We start from the raw sequence: 16,056 nt of genomic DNA, 5'->3' as shown, positions 1-16,056 counted from the left end.
GTAGCACGTAAAGATGTGAGAAGGGAAAGGCTGAGGAAGAGTCTCACTTCCTCTTCCTTGAAGAATCTTTGGGTGTCACCCTGTGATGGTGTTGCCTACCTTCCTCTCTCTATTCTTGTTCCTGGCCTCCCACCCACCCCGAGACCCAGCTTGACCACCTGGTCTACAAACTCCCATGGCAGCTTTGCTTACCAGCACATGGGGGTGTAGGGAGGCCCCTTCCTCGTGGCCTGCGACTCGGAGATGGTTTTACAAAGACACACACACACACTCACTTACTCATCTTACTCAGATGCGCACCTCTACTCAAAGGGCTGAGAGCCTTCTGAGCCACAGGACCATGTCAACTCTTTGCCAGTTTCCACACCTATTTTGCTGTGTGATTGAGTGCAAGTTGTTTACCTCTCTGAAGCCTGGTATTCTATACCACTCCTAGGATACTCAAGATCAGTTCCTCATACTCACAGGAATTGTGATGGTCACTGAACAGGCAAGGATGTGTATGGGCACACATATACGTCCAACCACAGCACATGCACGTAGATGCCATGCCTATCTAATCACAAACCACAGACCTAATCTCCCCCATCATAAAATCTTAAAATACAGGACAAGTGAAATTCCTTTCCTTGCCTCTTCACATCAGAGTTCAATTATCTTCTTCAAACATTTAAGCTCAAATGACCAGAATGAAATAAATGCAAATAAATAATCCCAGAGCTTAAAATTCGAGGCAACAAATCTTCCTTCAAATTAAATAAACACTCCCCCCCTCAGCCATATCTTACGCAGATAGAGTCACACTGGTGACTGATTATGCTCTTCTGTATAATTATTTCACCACCCCACCCCCACCTTTCTCCAAGGTTACATGTCTGTCAGCAGCTCTGTTTCAGCTTTCTTGGAATATGGTGTGTCAATGTTTCAGTTCCCTTACAATCCTAGCACACTCCTGCAAGATGCTTCCCCTTGTAGGATTCAACCCAGGCTTAATTCCTAGCCACTAGATCTATGGGTTAGTGACTCATGTCCAGGCCAGGCTCCTGAGCTGTATCATTTGGATTTGTTCACATTGACCTTGGCCTCCCTCTGCCAACTCCCTGGCTTTTTTTCCACCAAAAAAGAGGTGACACATGTGTGGGGTGGACAGCTCAGATATTTTTTTTCCTTTTAGTGTGTGTACAGTCAAAAGAACTGTATAGAAGCATGGCTCGAAGTTTGCAGGGAAGAGCCTGCAAACAGTCCCTGAGACATACAATGTGACAAAGGTGCCTACTCACAGCAGCTGTAAGGACACCAGCCCGTCAAACAGTCCCTTGGCAAGCTCAGTGATCTTGTTCCCATAGAGCACGCTGGAAAAAAGCAGAGGAGAGAATGGTTGCTGCAGAGGCAAGGCCAGTGGAACCCACTCATGTAGAGGCCGTTGCCTCGGCCAACTCCATGGGCGGGGGGGTAAGTGAGTGGGTAGGTGGGGTTTCTCAGAGCATCTCCTTCTCTGGCTGGCCTTACCCCCTCTCCTTCCCAATGGGACAGCAGGTGAGTGCCACCAAGAGCTGGAGAGGCAGGCGATCTGGGAGGCAAGGAGAAATGGGCTCTATCCTGTTTTACTCCTGGGCAGCCCAGTTCAATAAATAATCCACAACAGAGAGCAGCAGTCCCTTTGTAGTGTCTCCCTGAGCTGCTGATATGACTCACACCTCGGCAATAAATAAGATATGTAGGAAGCTGCCGGCCCTGCGTCTTCTTGTCTTCAATGGGTATTGATCAGACTGAGCCCAGCCTATAGAACATTTCCCTTTAATATACCATTGCATCCTAGGAATTCCTGAGCTGAGTTCTTTAATCATCCATCCAGACAGGGCTTTGGGCATCTGGGGTCCTATCCAGATGGCACAGGGACTGCTGAGTCAGGGACTGGCTCTCAGAAAAAGCTGGAGAGCAAGGAATTGTTAACTGGGAGCAATGGCCCCTACACTCCAGCCCCTCTTTGAGCTCCAGGAACTAAGAAACTCTGAATTCTTTTACCCCTTTCTCTTTCAGACCAACAGGGTCCCTCACTCTGTGTCTCCTATCCATGAGCTGGCCTTCGGGAACCTGGAAGGGCTTGGGGAAGATGTCTATGGCCAGCCTCTCCAGCCCAGTGCCTGCTGGCCCTCCACATAGGTGCTGAAGACCTGCTGGCCTCTCTCTGCTCTCATCCATGGCGCAGACCACTTCTCTTGGGTCCAGCCTCCTTGACATGTAGAGAAGGGAGCTCAGGAGTGCTTCTTTTTTTCCCCCTCTTTCAATTCCCTCTTGGGTGCTGAAGTATACTGAATGAATGCAATATACAAACCCCACTCAGACTGCAAATCCAGGCTGTTACACATCTTTGAGGAGACAAAATATTAGGGTGAGGAAATAGTAAATGGGAGCGATAAACCAAACCCCCTATTTTCCAGACACCACCAGGAAAAAAGAGTGTCTCACTCAGCCAGCGGGTGTGTTTCATTAATGTTTCAACAAATTAATGAGTAAATAAAAGTCAGCATGATGGCTCAGGCGCGCATTTGTAATTCATATTAATGTCCCACTGCTCACTGTGCCAAACGTTGTAGCGTCGCTGTCTGCTTGTCTCGCCTAATGTCAAACCTTCTGGTGTAGCAGTAGCTGGTGAGGTGTTGGGACCAGGAACTTGGGGCAGGGGATCCGCACATGACCCGTCATACCTCCTTATGGATCTAATCTAATGGGTCAAAACCACTCTTTGGTAGACTGAAGAGGGCTGTGGGTCTACCTTGGAGTGATCTGGGTGCAGACCCACCTGGCTTTGCTCTCACATCTTTCCTTGACTGCCCTCTTCTCACCTTTCAGGTCAGAGTGCAAACATCTCTTCCCTGGGAAGCTTCTCCTGAATATTCTAATGTTTCTCACCACCTGTCACCCTGTTTTTATTTCTTCATCACTTTTTATTATGTCATGTTCTGTTACTTATGCATTTATTTATTTTAAGATTTTTCTCTGCTCTTCCCTCTCAGCTCCCTTGAATGTAGTAGGCCCCAAGAATATGGTGACATTACATGGCTTGCTCACAGGACTGACAGGGTCTAGCACAGTATTTGTTGACAGAATAAACAAATGAGTACCAGCAAGCCTTTCCTGCCCTTTAGCTCAGCCACTGACGAGTTTGGGTTGGGTGTATTTGTATTCCAAGCTCCAGGAGACCAAGGATCTTGTCCATCCAGTTCACTGCCACATTCTACATGCCTGTGATACTCCTTGGTACCAAGCAGGCATCTACCTGAATGGATGAATGCATAGATTAGAGGTGAGGGGGCACCTCACGTAGGGCCCCGGTATATTTCAGAACTGGCTAGTGGGAGGCCAGTTGCCAGTTTGGCAACGCAGATTTGACTTTTCCTTTTCTCACCCCCTACAGGACCAGAAGAATCTCACTGTCCTCAGATTGTTCCCAAGTCCCAGCAGAGGGAAACCAGATAAGTGGAATAGGAGGGTGGGGGCAGGGATAGGATCCTGGCAGCACACAGCCACTCTCTCTGCTCCTCTGTGATCTTCAGCACAATAAGCAGACACTAATCTCGCATACAATCCTGTCTTTGATATCTCAGCCAGATGTTCTATTCGATAAATGAAACTAATTTACTCTGCAAGCAGCAGGCAACAGCTGAATCAAGAGACTTCCCTGTCCCCAGCCCCTTCTCAGTGGGATGGGCCATTGGGGAAAAATGTGTATCTTGTTGCCTGCCCACTCATAAATTAAGCAAACAGGTTACCAAGAGAAGCAAAGCATCGACAGCTTGCTTGTGAGCATCCTCACCCGTACTCAGTGGGCAGGTCATCAAATGATATAAATAATATCACCTGATGATAGCTTTCTTGTGTCTCAGTGTATATTTTTCACATTACCTGGAGAGGCAGCATAGCATGGGGATTGAGAGCATGGGTTCTGGAGTTGCACTGCTTGGGTTCAAATCCTGCCTCTCCCAGTTGTGGACTTTGGATAATTATACTTATTCAACAAGCTTTATTTTTGTGCATTTACTACGAGCCAGGTACTGTTTGAGATCAAAAGAGATAAAAACTCCTGTCTGTGTGGAGCTTAGAACACCTCATTTCTTCTACTGTAAAAGAGAGATGAGAATAGAGTCTATATTTTAGGTTATGAGGATTAAACCTGCAAGACTCCTGGCACGCTGTAAGTGCTTAATAGGTACTGCCAATTATTTAATCATGGTCACCCCTGAATGCATGTTAGGCAGGAAAGATATCGCTAACTCCATTTTGTCTGTGGGGAAAATATACAGTAAACCCCAGTGACATCCCCTATGCCATGTAGTAAGTCACTGGTAGAATCAGGACAAAGCTCCATGCCTTCTTGCCCCTGTGGGTCTCTGAGTCCCTGGTGGACAAGGCTGTGCTTCCTTCCAGTAAGCTGCCCTAGGGTTGCACAATCCAAGAAAAGAAGGCTTTACTGGATGGAGTAGATGCTTATTCAGAATAAAGGCCATGAGTTGGTTTGGAGAAGAAGCCTGAAAATCAGGGAAGAAAATTAGCTTCTCCCTTGACAAGGTCACATAGATGAGAGAAATGGGCACGGGCACATGGGTAATAAACATATATTACCATTCTGTTCGTCCATCTCCCGAGAGTGCTGCTGAGGCACACAGGGTGGGAGGGGGAATTGTGGGTAGAGCAGAAGATGCATTTGAATTAGAAGCCAATAACTGGGAAGCTGCTGGGCACTTAATCAATAAAAATAATGCATTTGGGTTGTAGAAATATTCCCCAAGATCAATTTCCCCTGAAGAAATATTTGTTTCTTTTACCAGGTTGCCACAAGTGTGTAAGGGAACATAAAGCCTTGATAAACACCTCCTGAAAAATATGGACACATCCCTCTCCCATTGCCAACCCCCCATTCCCACCTCCACATGGCTCTGTTCCCCACTTACAGCGATGTGAGTGATTTCAGACCCTGGAAGGCATCTGGAGCAATGTCCGATATCTGATTCTTGCTGATGTCTCTAAAAAACATTAATGGGAGAGTCTGAGAGCACAGCTCAAAGGTGTGATACGGCCACTCCTAGGTGTGAAACAAGTACTTCAGATATTTAAAATGGTGAGAATTAATCAGTTTATTTATTCATAGTACAAGAAAAAGGGCTTAAAGATCATTCAGTTCAATGGTCTTTTGATGAAATATACTACATTCATTTCACTCTTCTTGGCTTTCACAGAATGCTCACCCATAGCATCTTGACTGTGGCATATGGCTTTGCACATGTGAGCCTTCACTCTGTAGGGGGGACTGCACCCAGTCACATTAGGGCCTTGTTGCATTACCAAGCAATTACAGCATAAATGAAGCAGAAGCTGGCCTCACCCAAACACAGGCCAGGGTTCAGGCATGCATCATCTTCTTGTCTCATGCCTCAGCCAACGCTGATTTTCTTCCCCATACTGTCCTGAGTCATTTCACCTCCCCAGTGACCTTTCCTTTCTGACCCGAAAAGATGTTTTGAGCAGTGACTTAAGTCTCTGTCTGGTTCGGGGTGTCCTCCAGGTCACATGATGCAAGCACATCATGAGATTCTCACGGGATAGCTCTGAGATGTGGATTTGTCCCTGGCTGTGCTCCTAGGATGGGTGCGAGCCCGGGGAAGGGAGTGGGTAATGCCCAGGGCTGTGGGGTAAGTGGATGAGAGGGAGGTCACGTGATAGAAGGCAGCCACCCCTGGCTGCATTGGGGCAGACGAATCTCCCTGACCCGGCTCCTCTTCAGAGCCCAGAAGTGGCTCTGTGCATCCCCATGACTTCTGAGCACCCAGCCTTTAGTTCTTGCTAATGGCACTTCATTGAGGGGAAAGACTTTCTCAGAGTGCTTAGCTTGGGGGTGACCCCTGGGCTCCTGTCATTGGAAGGTGAGATGCTCCAATTTCCAGAGACAACGCCCCTCTCCAGTTCTTTTCTTTTAACAAAATAGATCAATGGGTCTTTGCCTCTGTGCAGAAGAGAGAGCTGGGGTCTTGGAGGGTCAACAAGGAGGAGACAAGGGACTCTGGAGAAGAAAGCAACTGCCTCCGGCAGGCCAGACACCCAACCCCCAACCTCTGGAAGCACACTCCCCAGGTCTGTTTCGCCCCTCTTTCTCATAGCTTGCAAAGGGCTGCCCAGCTTCCTAGGCCTCTGCTCCCTTCCCTCCCTGCTTCCAAAGCTGGTAAGTTGAAAGATATTTCACAGGTTAAGGCTTCTTAGGCACAGCTGTCGAGCTTATCCCTTTAGCTGGCAAGATCGCCTCTCACAAATCCACAGATTGTGCTCACAAACTCGTCAGTTTACACCAGGCTTTTCTTCAGCGCTCCACTTTTGTATAAGGGTCTTAACAAGCAAATGCCCTGGATTATCCTAATCTTGTTCACCCTCAGCCTGCCTGCCTCACAAGGCATGTCAGGCCAGCGCACGGGGTCTGTGCTCAGATCAGACTGCTGAGAGAGCCTGGAGGTTTTTTGTTTTGTTTTGTTTTGGGGTTCTGTTTTGTTTTCCTGATCATGGGATGTCCCTTCAAGCTACTTAGACCTCTAGTATGCAAGAGGAAGTTCTGGGACTGGGGGTAGGAGGGAAGCCCTCTGCTTTAGCCTTGTCAGGGCAAAGTGGTATCCAGTCCACAGCTAGCCTTCTGGATGCACTCTTCTCTGTAGCACAGGAGGGATGTCTTGTGGTCTTAGAGATGATGGGAAGTAGAATTGGACATGTGATAGTTTATCTGGGAGCTGCCCGTGGTGGTCACTTTCTCTTTGTTCTTAATTCTGCAGGAAGCAAATGGCAGCCCTAAGAGGTGAAGGACCTAGAGCCACAAGTGACTTGACACAGCTATTTATTGGGTATCTCAAGTCTCCCCTCACTTCACGATGATGGATGAATAAGGCAGTGGTGCTGGATAGGAGGCAGGTTGGAGAAGGCTTCTGCTGCTCACTGATCTCCATGCTGGACGCCTCCTGATCCAAAGCAGGTGGCCCTGAGCTGACTCCAGGCATCTGGGTCACTCTTGATCAGTGGTTCTCAAGTATTACTAGGGTGTTTACTAAAGTTCACCCACAGGGAGTCTGCTTTGGACAGCAGGGTTAGAAACCTGCATCTGTAACGCATCTCCAGTGATTCCCATGCCCATGGTCCCTGGGTCATACTTTAAGCCACAGTGTTTTACAATTTGCTGGTCTCAGATGTATGCCATGCCCTGGGGCTTACAAAATGGATGACCAAGAGGCAGTGGACTTTTCAGACTGTTCAGAACCAAGGTGTCAAACTCCCTGCTGGCAAGGCTCAGAGTGGGGAATACAGTATGGGACTCTAGGAAAGGCTGGCACCTGTGGAATCCTATCCTATGTAAGAGCGTGGAAAGGAAAATGAAAGAACATGCCCTTCTGGCCAAACCACATGAGCATGGCCCCCATTTGCCAATGCTGCCACTTAACCAGCCCTGTAAGACCAAGGGCTTTTCTCTAGTGCCTTCTATTCTCCTCATAAGTAACTTCTCTACTTTGATACTAGTTTTTTTTTTTAAGATTTTATTTATTTATTCATGAGACAGAGAGTGGGGGACAAAGACACAGGCAGAGAGAGAAGTAGCCTCCATGCAGGGAGCCTGACATGGGACTGGATCCCGGGTCTCCAGGATCAGGCCCTGGGCTGAAGGCGGTGCTAAATCACGGAGCCACCCAGTCTGCTCAATACTAGTTTTTACCTGGAAGTATTTTTTTGCTAAGCTGGCCATGAGAAATTGGGACAAAGTCATTCATTCCAGGTGAATTTTTTTGTTTGTTTGTTATTAGAGGTAAGAGGAGGGTGTGGCTCATTCATAGTTGAGGGGAAACTTCTTTCTGTTAAGGAGAGAGACTGGGGCAGCCCTGGTGGCTCACGGTTTAGTGCTGCCTGCAGCCCAGGGTGTGATCCTGGAGACCCTGGATCAAGTCCCACGTTGGGCTCCCTGCGTGGAGCCTGCTTCTCCCTCTGCCTCTCTCCCTCTCTCTCTCTCTCTCTCTCTCTGTGTCTCTCATAAATAAATAAAATCTTTTTTAAAAAATTAAAAAAAAAAAAAGGCGAGACACTGGTCACGCACACCTCAGAGGAATTCACACTCAGGGTTTCAAAGTCCATTCTCACCAGGGGCCTTATTTCTCCCAAGCCATCCTACATCATTCTTGGTTTGTGAAGTTCTGTTAATAGGAAAAATATTTAAGTGGTCTCTCTTCCTTACTGCCATCCCCTTGGCGGGGGCGGGGGGGGGGGAGGGCATCATAATAAATATCAGTAGCATCAGAAATGATCAAAAATTAAATTCCCTTCCCAGGTTGTGACTGAGAAGGTCTTATGAATTTTGAATGCACAGATCATGGCAACTCCAATGGGATGAGGAAAGGACAGTAAAACATAGCTAAGCTCTAAATTACCTGGACTTCACAAAAAATTAGAGCAGTAACTTAAATCATGCAAGAGATATAGGTTGGGGCAGTGACTGAACTTGTCATTTTTCACTGAAATTACTATCTGGCTGCATAATCAAGCTAGGCTTTAAAAATGAATTTGTGGGGGGGTATGGAGTGAGCTGGGAAAGCAGGGAGACCAGGAGATTAATGGCCCAAGGTTTTAAATATTAAGGCCTATATTTATACAGCTCCTCCAGCAAGAATGCTGCCAAGGGGAGGGGGAAAAGTACGTGCTCAGGGCTGGTTCATTATGTTGGTTTGTACTTCTGGAATTGTACCAAGAGAAAATCTTGTTTGGTTTGGATTTCTAGGGAGATGGGAAGTTGCCTTCCCAAAATCCGAGGGTAAAGTTTACCAATGCCACTGTTTCTTGGGGATGTTTATTTTGAACATAAAAGGAGTCAGCAGACACTTAACCTCCTTAATGGAGGCTCTCCTACTCAAGGGAACCCGATGAATCAGCCTTCAGTGGAAGGGAGCAAGATCAAGTCTGTGCGTATTTCTACCTGTTCTCTCATCCTCTGCAGGGGCCAGAAAGGGTGAGTAACTGAGGTGAAAACAGCATTTTGATTATTGGACTACAATAAATGATTTCTAGCTTGGAAAAGGGAAAGGGCTCTCCTTCTCAGATTCTATCTATGTTGGCAATGGCTGGGCCACTTCTGAATCCTCCTAGGTTCCCCTCAGCACTCCCTGGTCTGAGTGACTTACAGAGCAGTGCTCAGAGCCGTCATGGGTTGGGGAGGAGTGGTGATGATGTCACTACAATGGTGGGGATGAGGGCCATGATGCGTGACGCTGTCAGCAGTACCCTGGTAGGGAAGGAACAGCAGTGTCGGTGTTCCCCGGCACTGATAGGATGTAGTGGTGGCGGTGTTACTGGATGTGGTGCTAATGGGGGTGGTGGGAATAATCACTGGCAAGATATATGTGATTGGAGGATAAGGAAGGGCCCAAGGCTTCTTATCTCACTTAGAAAGAATAGAAAATCTTTAGCATGGTCTAAAAGGCCCACAGGATCTGGCCCCTACATACCTACCTCTCCAATACAATCTCTGCCGCTGTTTCCCTCACTCCCTCCCGGCCTCCTTGCTGCCCTGCCAACCATCCGTGCCTGCTCCCCAGGGCTCTTCACTTGCTCTCTCCTGAGAGCTCCTCAATCCCACCCTTCATTTGAGTCACCTGCACAGAGAGGTTTTGGTGGGCCTTCCTTTGTTTTACTTTCTAGAACTTACCAATTTCTGATTTGTTTCTTTTCTGTGTTCTCACACTCAAACATGTAAGCTCTGTGAGCACAGACTTGGTTTTAGCACACACTCTATCCTCCGATCTTGCATTTCCCTACATGTGGTAGACTTCTCTGTCAGATGAATGTGGGCATGGCTGAAGGCATGTTGGTTACAATGCTGTAGAATGACACGAAGCCACTGTCCCATCTTCACTGAAACTCCTACTTTAGGTCCACTTCATGAAAGCGAGGGCAATAAGAATGGTGGTGTGAGGGGTTTTTGTTTGTTTGTTTGTTTTTTAGCCAACTCAGCTCCACTTCTCACTCAGATAATTTTACTTTGCTCTAGTTGGAGAGACCCTTAGCTCTGAGGTGTCTAAATCCATATACCTCACCAGCTGAAAGCGACACTCCTGACCCAATCTCAGAGAACATTACAGGTCAGATACTGAACTCTCTAGGAAGAATGTGATGCAGGCTGTCATCTGGGCAGTTGCCCACTACGCAGGACATATTACCCCCCAAATGAAAACATCTGCTTTATTTTTCCCCAGGGGAAACTCACATTCGCTTCAGTTTCTTGTACTGGGTGAAGGCTCCAGCAGGAATAGATTTGATGGAGTTCTGTTCCAGGCGTCTAAGAAACAGAGCAGAGCAGAGTCAGTTAACCATCCACCTGTCAACTTGTTAACAGGTGGTTGCTGAAGGCCTCGAGGACAGGAGGGTCCCTCTCATCACATGACACCTGTTACTGGTTTCAGGAGGCTAGCAAACACTATGTGGAAGCTAGAGACTCGTGTTCTGGTGTATGGAGCACCCATCCCAGAACCTAACCACCCTTGGAAAAATTAGAAAAAAAAAAGACTTCTCTTTGGTAATTTTGGCTCTTGCTTATTATAAGCCATCTTTGAAGGCAAATGTTTCTTCAAAAAAGCTGTAGCACCTTCGACTTTTTCAGAGTGCTGAAAAAGTCAAAGGGATAAAGAGAAGACAAAAGAAATGGCCTTTGGGCCAGCAATGCCCACCTGCCATCGAGGCGTGTCGTCTCTTGGTTAAAAATTCAACCCCACTGCTACTGGGGTATTGTATAGGCAGAAAGGACAATGGCTGGCTTCATTTCTGGTTGTTTTTTTTTGTATTAAGGTATAAATGACTTATTAGTTTCAGGAGTATAATATACAATAAACAGCAACATTTGATGTTTGTTTCCGGCTTTTTCAATTGGGCTGTTCTAATGTGCTGGAGAAACAGCCTTCAAGTCTTTAGGCTCCCAGCCTGATACTCCTCAAACCAGATCTCTGACACCACCCTTAGGGCCCTAGGGCCCCCTATTGGACCACGCCCCTGGGTTGCTCCTGGAATCTGAGGTTTTACCATGTTATGGCCTCTCCAGAAGTGCTTCCTCTCCTAGGACTCTAGAATGACAAGAAATGCCACAGGCCCAGGGCTTAGTACTTCCTTGAAGAGAAGGGGCTACGGGGAGCAAGTGAGCGAGCATCTCAATTCTTTATTCTCTCTCTCCTCAGATGACTTCCTGGCACCAAGAGCAAGTGTGATGGGCAATGGGCCTGAGTGGGAGGCAGGCCCTCTATTAGAGGTGATGAGTGATGCTCTGGCCTCGGCTGAGGACTTAGCATCTCCTTCTCGTGCATCTCCCTTCTCTCCAAGGCATAGATCTTTTCATCACTTCCTCATTTGGCATAGATGGTCCTCAAACCCTCAGCTGGGAAGACACACAAAAAGGTGTGTGAAAGGGTGGGGGGGAGCAGAAGGAACATACGGGTGGAAGTGGCTCCCTTGGAGGCTAGCTACATCTAGTGGATGCACATTTCTGGCTGGGATGAACCCATTCATCTTGAAGAGTAATCCCCGCTGCAGAGTCGGGGAGACAGTCGTATTAATTTGTGCCTCTGCGATCTCATCTTCATTGGGGGAAGAGAGTATTTGTTACTGGAACCGCTAATGGAGCAGTTTGCCAGCAATTTTCCCATTTCAAACAACATCTCAGCTGCTAATGTGGAATGGTTTGTCAGGCCTACCCATAACACAGACAAATCACTCTCCAGGCCAAAGGAAGGGTGGGGGTGGGGTGCAGAGAAAGAGGAAGGGCGGTGGGAGGAGAGAGGGAGCATCAGGACAGATCATTCTTGGCTGCTGGATGAATAGAGTCTACAAATGAGACTGCCATGGTCTATTAAGAAAGCCTTTGTGGCCTGCCAGAGGAGGTGGGGAGCTTGCTCTGCTGGGCACATGGGCACAGGCTGGCTGGACAGGGGCCTGGCTGGCTCATGGTAAGGCACAAGAGCTTGCCACCACGTATCAGAGTCTGTGAGCTACCGGATACAGCCACCTACCGAGGCAGCAGACTCAGGGCAGGCTGCCTTGACTGAGAAGTTCCAAGGACGTTCTTGTTTTCCAGCTGAGCAGAGTTCAGCAGGGATTTCTCAGCCAAGGCAGCAGCTCCATGGGTCTCTGGGGCTGCCAGTCAGGTGGAAAATGCTCTCCAGGAATCCTGTGATTCACCTGCCACTTTGGCAAGGGATTGTGGCTGGATGATGCCCCTGGGGAGAGCCACTGTCTGTAACGATGGCAACCCCCTCAGTGTTTGCAAGAGAATCCACTGCTCCCAGCTGCAGGCCAAGAGCCCAGGTAAGTCAGGTCAGCACTGGGGGTGAGGTCAGCCGGCTGTGTTTGCAATTCATAATCAATTAGTCTCCACTTTAGCAAGGGGTGTAAGAGCCAAGGGAGGGATGAACCAGTGAGCAATAGGTGGTACCTGTCCCCAAGGAGTTTAACAATCTGAGGATAACAGCCCAAGACGGTCCACTACAGAACCCAATTCTATCGCTAATGTAACAAAGAAGAAGAGCTATCATTTATGATAGGGCAGTTGATTTATGTTACCTCTTTTAATCCTTACAGTTATGGGGCAGGCAGTGTTGGCCTCATTCTGTGGATGTGGAAAATAAAACCTAGAGGAATCACATAGCCTGTCCGGAGTGATAGAGCTAGTAAGTGGCAGAGCTGACCTATGTTTCAACCCATTGGACATACTGCCTTTCTTTCTGAAAACAGAGAAACTGAGGCCGAGAGACTAAAGTGACTTCCCCAGTGTCACAGAAGATTTTAGGAGGTTAAGACCCAGTGCTTATGCTGAGACATCATGCGGCCTCTACAAAAGTCAATATTTTGTAAAAAGGCTGCAGGAGTTGAGGGAGATGCGGTATAGATGTAAGTATATATAACTATGCAAATAGAGTGCAAAGGTGTGGTTTTGAACCAAGAACTCCAATCAGGAGTGCAGGGATGGCTGTGTGCATCCTATACTCATCAGACTTGCCCACTCTAGGGATGGTATTTGTCTTTGCCACCTCTCTGCTTCTTATGCTGCTGTGGCTCCTGGCTCGACAGTGGATCCCTTATGGACCTCCAAGGCCATGACCCAATGTGGGTTAACCTTGCCACAGGGGCATCAGAGTTTGTCTGGGGGGAGTGGGTGTAGTTGCGAAAAGTCTGTGTTCTTCAAATGTGAAGTGAGGGTGAGGGTAGGGATAATGACAACAGTAAGACCTAATCGGTATCAGGTGCTTGTGAGTCAGGCATTAGGTTAAGAGTTTTACATGGTTGGTTTATCTTAATACTTACACCTCAATGAGGCAAATCCTACTCATTATTACCAACCCCACTTTAAACATGAGAAAATGGAGGCTCAGAGATGTGAAGTCACTTGTCCAAATTCACAAAGCCAGGATGAAAGTCAAGTTTGTCCCATTCAAAAACCTGAACTCTCCGTCACAGAGCTTTGCTGAGTCTCATTTGGAGTGGAGGCATTTCCATTTTTAGTCATTGCCAGCTCATCCTCGGGGAAATGGCCCCCTCATCAAGGGAGTAAGCCTACAGTGCTTGTGCACATGCCAAGTCTCTGCGTGGCCTAGAGCCCCCGGGGGTTTTTATACAGCCTGGAATAAGCACACAAAGATCCACATTCCCAGTGACAAAAATTCGGTATGAAGGACAAAAAGCAGCATTAACATCAGCAAAAACTGTCACATTTAGAGAGGTGTCTGAAGCCAACAGCTGTGTTAGGTCTCTCTTAAATGGCACATGTGTCTCTCTTTGTCTGGCAAACATTCTTCAGGCTGCAAACCGATTTAATAGAACTAGCATAAAAACAAACATACAAATCAAACATCTGAACATCTTCTGGCACCAGTAAAAACAATGGGAACATCTGATGGGGATTTCAGCCATTTGCGCTCTGTATTGATTTGCCCTAGTTTCTCGGTGCTTCCTTAATGATCTGTCATTTGCAAACATGCGACTGAACACAATATATTTCCAGCAATGCATAAGTCAACATGATGCCAGAGGGACTAGCAGAGGCATGGCTAGCGCAAAGGCATGGCTACAAGTCACCTGATAAAGACGTTCTAGAGCTGGGTTCGAATATTGGTGGTGGTATGGCTGAGGTGGCAATAATGACAAACATCTACCATTTATTGAGGGCTTTTTATAGGTTAGACACTGTGCTCTTTGCATGCCATCTCATTTTATTCCTTCAACAATAGTACGAAGCAAGTATCATTATTAATGTAAGAACAACAAAGATGAGGGATGCAGGCATATGAGACATGAGTCATTCTTAACCTGCTCTGCAGAATACCTGGCATTGCCTACAGAAAAGAGAGGGTGCAGACAGAGAACCAGATTTGTTTTCCTTATTGCATATGCCCAGATGCCTATACCAGAGAATTTTTTTTAATCATCTTGGGAAAAAAATGAAAAAAAATTAGTATGGGAACTCAAGACTAAACCATTCTATTGCGTCATACATGTCACCTGTATAAGTTTTTCTTCTTTAGGTTCTATTCAATGTCTTCCAAACACTGTGCTAATATTGTGTTATTTAGTCTTCATAGAAAATATCTAGTAGTTCTGATGAATCCCATTTTGCAAAACAGGGGGACTGAGTGAAGCAGGATATGTTAAGGAAGGTGCTCTAGGTGAGAGGCAAAACTGGGATGTACACCTGGACTATTTATCCCAATGTTCTGTTCCTGATTATTCTGTGCTTCATCAGCTTCCGCTTTATACCACTGCCCCATCCCACCCCATCTCTTCTGCTTCCATGTAACAGTCCCTCAGAAACCTGGTATTCTCAGAACATTTAAGAATCCCAGATGTTGATGGCTTCCAGAACCCTCCAGTCCTTTTGTTCTGTTGGCTACTTTTTGTTTTGTTTTGTTTTCATTCTCTCTTTTTAAAATCCCCCGGTGAACAGTGTAATGGGAGAATATCTGCTTTTGTTAAGCAGATAAACCATAATTTATCTCCTCACCCCAGATAAACAGTGGAGTTGAGGTGAGTGAGACAAGGTGCAAAGTAGGGCTACCTTTCCCCCAGATGCTTTCACTTATTACTTGACAGTAAACCCATCCACAGCCTTTCTCCATCAACTAAATTTAGCTGCTATCGTAGAGGGCATGAGACACACTGGATGGCACTGTGTGTGTGTTGCGGTGGGGGGGGGGGGGGGGTAGAGCAAACTGGAAGAAGATGGGACAGAGATTAAGATGACACTCTAGGTACAGATGGTCCTCTTGAGCCTTGAGGACACTGGAAGGAAGACAGAAGACCACGGAAGAGAGGAAGGTGGGAGCTTCTGGCTCTTCCCGGAATCTACCCCTCCTAGAGGCTGGAGCTGGTTCAGAGAAACGACAGGGAGCAGTAAGAATGGTGGTGTTGGTGGGAACTCAGTTTCGAGGAAAATCTGCAGGGAACTGTCTCACTGCGGGTTCTCTGGAAGAAAGCTATTTTTAGAGGAATTGGCTCTGCTATGCGGGGAGACCAGCACACAGTCCTCTGAGCTGCTTTGGCTTTGAAAAAAAACTCTAAAAGAATTTGCCAGATTGCTTTGCATGGGAGATAGCCCTTCCTCCCCATAAATGCTGGGGAGTGCAGACCCCTTCCCGAGGTGTTAGAGCATCACTCCTGGCTAAGGATTGTGCATAGGGCCTGGAGAGCCTGACAGGGTGCCAAGCATCCCTAAGGAGAAAGGGGAAATCTGGATTGTATAGGTGCCATGGACATGAGGCAAAATTCTTGACAGTAAAAAGAAAAAGTCACATTCAGATGTCTTTGGGATGATAAATCAGACACTTCCTATTCATCCTGGGGTGCGTACTGCAGCTTCAACTCTCTATTCCCTGTCTCATCTTTCAACCTCCCCCATCTGCTGGTCTTCTCTCACTGCTAAGAAGATGCGTTTCAGCTGCTTTCAAAACTTCTGGGCCAACACACGGGTCCCCAGGCACGGGCTTTGTTGCCATGAGGAATGAGCCTGTT

General features: G+C 47.1%; 1 protein-coding gene across 1 annotated transcript in view; it reads right to left on the bottom strand.

Annotated features, from left to right (window-relative positions):
- SLIT3 (slit guidance ligand 3) overlaps window positions 1-16,056 on the bottom strand; it is a 589,227-nt gene that overhangs the window by 103,786 nt on the left and 469,385 nt on the right. The window contains exons 10-12 of the mRNA XM_026009601.2: window positions 10,277-10,348; window positions 4,953-5,024; window positions 1,281-1,352 (exon numbers count right to left, since the gene is read on the bottom strand). Coding sequence (XP_025865386.2) covers window positions 1,281-1,352; window positions 4,953-5,024; window positions 10,277-10,348 — 216 coding nt within the window. The remainder of the gene's footprint in view (window positions 1-1,280; window positions 1,353-4,952; window positions 5,025-10,276; window positions 10,349-16,056) is intronic.

The sequence above is a fragment of the Vulpes vulpes genome, chromosome 4 (assembly GCF_048418805.1).
Source record: "Vulpes vulpes isolate BD-2025 chromosome 4, VulVul3, whole genome shotgun sequence".
NCBI classification, from domain to species: domain Eukaryota; kingdom Metazoa; phylum Chordata; class Mammalia; order Carnivora; family Canidae; genus Vulpes; species Vulpes vulpes.
The sequence above is the reverse complement of the archived record's forward strand: the minus strand, read 5'-3'. Positions and strand labels throughout refer to the sequence as shown.